The following is a 6,417-nucleotide window of genomic DNA, read 5'->3' on the forward strand; positions in this document are numbered from 1 at the left end:
TCAGTTGCTTTTAAAATGTTTTGCATGCTGTCATTCCATGCTGTATGATTCCTGGAGCATAATAATGTCTTTGAAACGTAAAGGTTTTGTATGTGTGCATGTAGAACTATATTTTTGTGGGTTAATTTGCATGATAGCTGGAAACACTATTGTGTATTGAGCCAGCAATCACATTACTGAGTTTTTCTTCTAATTCAGACACTTCAGCTGATGAGGCTGATGCACCTACTAAAAGAAAAATTGCAGCAAATTCATTCTGAATTTATAGATTGCTTCTGCCTTGTCAAAAAAAAGAGGCAAAACACTTCTCTTTGAGTTTTCCAGTGCTCAGAGTGGCACAGAGTGCACAGCTTTCAGATTTGATGGGGGTTTTGCATTAAAATTAATTCTTTAGAAATACTTAAACAAATCACTACTATATGATCACTTTGTGGTTGGAATATAGGTTCTATGGGTTTCTTGTTTCAATGTGTTTTAAATGTCCTACAGGAACAAACCTCTGCATTTTCTAGATTGCTTTTAGTGGTTTAGAGAGACTTATTGATTCATCCTTTCTCCTAACTAATCTCCTTTTAGCTCACACACACTGCCCTGCCCCCAGCCTTTCCACAACCCACTCCTGATTTCTTGTAGCTCCTTCAGGAGCTAATCGAGTTCCTCTGAGAAATAAAGAAACTAACTGGTACAGTCTGCATAACAGGGATGCAAGACTGTATTTCCACTTTCTTGAGAGACTGCAGCAGAAGCTACACTTGCCTTTTTGGCAGCTACAGAGGATGGGTTTTGCCAATACTCTGTCTAGTAAGTTGGCTCAGTTGCTTGCCAGTGTATAGCCAGCAGAATACAGATGGCAGGTAGCTGTGTTAGTAGCTGTGCAATATGGGGGGGGTTTCCTTAAACCAAGTGATCCATTAAATGTAGAAGGACCCATATTTCACAATAAGTCACAAAGTAGTATGAGATGATATGGGATTGCTGTTGCCTTTCCTTAGTGTTTGTTTTTTTTTCTCAAATGCTTGAAGAGATTTCTAAAGTTTTGCTGATGTGCGTGAGCACTTAAATGTAACCTGATTCAATATGAAAACTTTTCAAATACCATTTCCAAGGGGAGAAGAAACATAACTGCATGTGTTTTCTTTCTACAGGGATGAATTGTAAAAGCTACATCATCTTGACCCAAACATAGTGTTACAGTGGACTGCTCATCTCCCGTTCTAAAAGCTTTTTGAAAACCAACAGCATTGCAGCTTGTTTTGGACTTCGTTATACTGTTGTTATCAGCATGGAAAAGCGTGGTGTTTGTTTTATTTTTTTAGATGCTCAAGGCAAATCTGAAAAAGAAATGGTGGAAAGTTTTATGTGGGCACTGTTTTATTTAACATGCCTTTATTTCACTTTAATCTGTTCAAAGTGAATTTCTGCAAAACTGCAGATAAAGACCTGTAGCTTGTGAACTCTGATTTTGATGGGGGAACTTGAACACTCACTTCTCTCGGCTCCTGTGTCCCTTGGTAAAACGCTTCTGTGCACCTTACGACACTACGTAGGTAATACCAGGTTTTCTGTGTTCCAACGTCTGCTAGATGCTACTAAAAGGAGATGAACTTCCTTTCTAAGCTTTTGACATGGTGTCATAGACTAGCATGTAGTAGATACAATCAGCTGCTTTTTTACCTTTAAACCAGGCATTTGTATATATTAAATTTCAAGACATCAGAGGTAGGTGGCTGCTCCTATCAAACATTTCTGTTCAAGCTGGACATAACAGACATGGTTTTCCCTTTCCTTCTAAAACTGATTAATGTAAGCTTTAAATTCTGTTGTGGTTTATAGCTCAGTGCTGATGTGATACACATGGAGCTAACTCCATAAATATGAGGTGAGCTGTGTTCCAATCACTGAACAATTTACACAATGCAGCTTTGCCAAGCAAATTTAAAAGCCAAAGGGGGTTTTGTGCTTGTGTGGAAGATTAGGATGGGTAGGTAGTCTGATATACGGATTGCTAGGTTCTTTATTAAAAGCCAAAACCCCCTTTGGTCCTAAAAGGAATGTTGCTTCTGGTAAAGCCATTTGATGTATGAAGAATAGTTGGAAGGCTCTAAACCTTTTTTTCTGATGTAAGTTTTGTGTTCTGGTACTATAAAATGTTGACAAATTAGGAAGCAGTACACTAAGGTGGGCTGCTTTGGGAAAGGGGGAAAGTGTGTCTTCAGTGATCTTGCTCATATTTGAGCGACCCAGAATTAAAGTAAACAGCATATTATCTTTTTTTTTTTTATGATAGGAAGGATTATAGAATAAAACAACCCATAGTGATCACTGGAAAAAACCCAAAACAACTTCCTATGGTGAAAGAGCAATAATTTTGTGATAGGATTAATCCCTGAAAGCATAAAGGTTATAATTCAAAGGCCTCTGAATATGGAAAAGGAACATTTTAAATAACCTGCCTTTTGAAGGCCCAGCCCCATTTTGTTCCTCTGTGAAAGATACTATAGGACTTAATTTATTTAGATGTTTGGAAGTTAATGTACCACCTCCTGATCTGACTGCAGCCTGGGAGCACATGCACAAGATTAATCTTATAAAGAAATTAATATAGTGCGTATTCTAGAAAATACAATCCAGAAAAATCCACTTGCGTCTGACAAATTTGTACTAACCCACAATCAACTGTGACTCTAGTTCTTGGTGTTGAAGTGAAATAACTGATGCATGCTAACGTTCAACCTTTTGGTCGCTGTATCTTTCAGTTTGAGTTCAGCTTTATTTACATCTTCTCACTAATTTAATCAGTTAAATGAAAGATATGAGCTCAACTGTATCCAAATTCCTGTCTCTGGACACAGTCTAATAAGCTAGCCTGACTTGGAAGTGGTGTTAAAGCTGAGACCCAATTGCAGCTTCCTGGGGGAGAACCACTTCAGGAGGTGTAAGACTTCAGGGACCAAGGCTGGTGGGATTAGTGCACCCATTCCACTGAAGGGGCTGATGACAGTCAAGGTACTCGGACAGAAAGGAGGATCCAGGAGTAGCATTTAGTAGTCGAAAATGGAAACTCCTCCATGATGGAGCAATGGTTCTGAAGTAAAAAACTTGGAGACAAGGACAAGTTGAAATGCAGAAGACTTGAAGAGCTTGAATAAATGCTGTGTGAACTGTCTGAATTGCTACTTTGCCAAATAAAACAAATTGAGAGGAAGCTGTATCTAGGTGTCTGCCTGATTTTGTGGTTGGTTTTATTGTTTTTAACCTTCAACAGGATTTCATATATCCAAAAGAAAACATGTATAAAAATACTGGTTTGCTAACTGACCAGAACTATGTGTCCATTTTCAGTCAGTTAATGTATTGCATCTGTTACAAAGCCTCTTAATACTACCTGGAATGTAAGTGGGGTTTTTGGTGTCTGTTTGGAATTTCTGAAGCACACATCTGTGTGTTTTGGTGAACAGGCTCTGTGCACAGTTCTGTCTGCTGTCCATAGTTGAATCCAGCCACCTCGGAGAGTGTGATTTGCCACTTGGAAGGATTACAGCTCTACCTCTTTATAAGAGGTGCAGTCATGTTGCACTGGGTTGTTACTGTCACCTCTAAGTCAGATCAGCTTGGGAGAACAGATTGGCTGAACTCTTGAGTTGCTTTTCCAGTTGTTTCTGGGATCCAGACAGTAGAAGCCTTGGAAAGCCACTACCTGTATCTTGAAAACCCACCAAGAATTGTGGGCTCTCCACAGAGGAGTTTGATGTGCTGTAGGGATGCTTTCTGTTTATGTAGCAGGAATGACCTGTGTACTTTTTCTGTTCAGACTGGTCAGCTGGTTGAGGCCACAGAACCCGTAACATGACATTTTCTGGAGGGAAACCAGCACACAGCACGTGTGCACCAGCACTGCTGATGAAGCCACCTGGATGATTCCTGAAATGTTTTGTAGTCATCGAGTTTGAAACGGGCAATAATGCCTGGAGCCAGAGGGGCTCTGTGTGGTAGGCTCTGGAGCTTGCAGCTGGCAGCAGTTCTCTCCACATGTGCAGTGTTTTTGTGACGGTGAAAAGCTCCAGGATTTTTGAGTGTGGAGGGACTGTGTAATTAACCCATCAGCACAAAGAAGTAAAGTAAAATACTCAGAGGAGAATTCTGAACTAGTACTCTCCTTCCTGCCAGGAAGAAGGGTGTTAACCCATTCTTACAGTAGCAGTGCTTTCTTCCTTCTACTCATTAATGTGCCCTAGGTTGTGCTGCTTTTGATTTAAATGCAGTTCACAGAAGGAAGACATGAGACAATTCCTTCTGAACTTTGACATGATACAAAGGATGAGTAGCACAAGCCATGCTCATGATTTGTAACTTTGGTTCTATTTAGCTGATTTTAAACATATTAGGATGCAGTTCAAAAGATGGAACCTTGGTCCCTGTCCCAAGCAATGTGGAAGAGGTATTCTGCTGAAGTGAATGAGGGGTGGTCCTGGTTCAGAAAAAAGGCAAATGGCGAGGTCACACATGCACATTGCAGAACCAAAAGAAAAATTCAGAGGGGAAGTGTTGCCTCAAAAATGGCACAGGGGGATGCAGGAGATGATGTCTGAAATTGGTCTTTTGCATTCCAGACTTCATAGATCAGGAAGGGTAAATTAGAGTTTAAGTACTGTGATATTAAATAGATTGCTTCAAGCATGGGGTCTAAGTTGGTTTTGTGGGTTCACACCTTTTGCCTTTGTTGAGTCTATTTGAGTTTTGTCCATCTGCTTTTAACTGTGAAAGGTTGTGAACTGCAGACCAGTTGTGGTAAGTCACGGACACTCTGGAGGTATCATAACCCCACTTTGCCTTTACTGTAAATAACACACACCTGTGTGCTCAGACCCCCCAGCTGGCAAGGTTTGGGGTTCCATGCCTCAGCCAGGTCTGAGGAAATAAGCATGGACTAAAACTTGGCCTTATGCTGGCAGAGGTGATGTAAACTTCCCTCTACCTGGCCTATTTACCTCCCATATGTCATCCTTGACAAACAGGGCTGCTTTCTGTTCCAGGTAGTAGCTTTTCAACAGCACAAGTTCATGCTGCAGCTGATGCACTCTGAATTTTCCTGTGAAAGGCTGTTACTGTTCTCTCATGCTCTTGGCAGGGTGTTAATGAGATGCCCAGCAGGATGTGCTCAGGAACTAAAACTGTATTTCTTTAAATTATGAATTGAGTGGACATAGCTATTGCTGAAATATCCATGGAGGAGATCCAGCTGCCCATTGAAAATTGCCTGAAAGCTTCAGAAGAAGAAATGAAAATAACTCACTTTGTGTCTTATCATACCAAACTTAGAACTTGAGACAATTCTGTGCTTTTTAGCAAACTTTTTTAGCAACAACAGACTATCTTCATAAAGACTGTTGTTGGAGTTACTCTGATATCTCACTTTGATTCTCTAAGGTTTCTTTGTAGTCCAGCCATTTTCATCATATGCTTCTGAGCAACTGACCTGGTAGATACTCTTGAGAACATTCCCTAATGCTTCTGAGAAGCTGAAGCCCTTTTTCCAGCCATGTTTGTACAGGCCATGTGTCTTGTTTATTATGTTCTGCCAAATCCTTTTTCAGCTATAATGGAGAAGTGGCATCAGATAAATCAGTAACTTTTATTGCAGGTGCCTTATGGACTAGGAGGACACTCTCGAAGGCCTGTGGTTAGGAAAATGGGTGATTCAGAGCACCTGCCAAGGCTACTGCCCTGATCAGTGCTCTAGAGAAGCTGCTTTCCTCTGGGTATAGAGGCAGCCTCAGGACAGTCATCTCTTGGGCATGGAATTATCCTTCAGGGATGCTTTCCCTATAGGCCCAATCTTCCACTGGGCTGCTTGCTTTCAAGTCCTTTACAGTCCTGCACTCATTCAAGTTCCCTGCTCCCCCTATATCTGTTTTGTCCAGTAATTTGGTTTGAGTGTAGAAATCTTAAATGCATCTCTTTAATGAAATAGGATCTGGTAGCTTTGAGAACTATGTTAAAATGTCTTGCTCTGCCCTCTTTAGAACAGGATTATACATTTCTGTTGGCCAAGGAAGTGGCAACTCTAAGTTGTTCACTGAACCTTTCTGCAGTGTCTGGTTTCTGCCAGCTTGCTCAAAATATACTTTTCATTGATTTATGAGTGGCTTATAACTGTCAGCCAGGAGCCTTATAACTGCAAAAATTAAATTTTAGCAGGTGTATTTAAAAACTTGTTTCTGAAGTGTGCTGATCCAGTCATTCTAGATTTCTCTTTGTTTGTGTTTCAGGGCTCCAGCGCAGAGTGCAGCTCACTTTTTCAGTTGTTTTAAGTAACTATTACTTGAAAAATATAGAGCAGTTACATTTACACAATTTTTTCTCCCTTTAAATATTCCTTGTTTACAGCATGTTTCCCTGTCACTCAGCTCAGACCAA

The 6,417-nt window shown here is 40.5% G+C and overlaps 1 protein-coding gene across 6 annotated transcripts in view; it reads left to right on the forward strand.

Moving 5' to 3' along the window:
* PCMT1 (protein-L-isoaspartate (D-aspartate) O-methyltransferase) overlaps positions 1 to 3,211 on the forward strand; it is a 36,415-nt gene extending 33,204 nt beyond the window's left edge. For all 6 annotated transcript variants that reach the window (XM_064413300.1, XM_064413301.1, XM_064413303.1 and 3 more), the window contains one exon: positions 1,146 to 3,211. In XM_064413300.1, coding sequence (XP_064269370.1) covers positions 1,146 to 1,158 — 13 coding nt within the window. In that variant the 3' untranslated portion in view covers positions 1,159 to 3,211. The remainder of the gene's footprint in view (positions 1 to 1,145) is intronic.
* The last annotated feature ends 3,206 nt before the right edge of the window (positions 3,212 to 6,417 follow it).

Source organism: Passer domesticus, chromosome 3 (assembly GCF_036417665.1).
Source record: "Passer domesticus isolate bPasDom1 chromosome 3, bPasDom1.hap1, whole genome shotgun sequence".
Taxonomy (NCBI): domain Eukaryota; kingdom Metazoa; phylum Chordata; class Aves; order Passeriformes; family Passeridae; genus Passer; species Passer domesticus.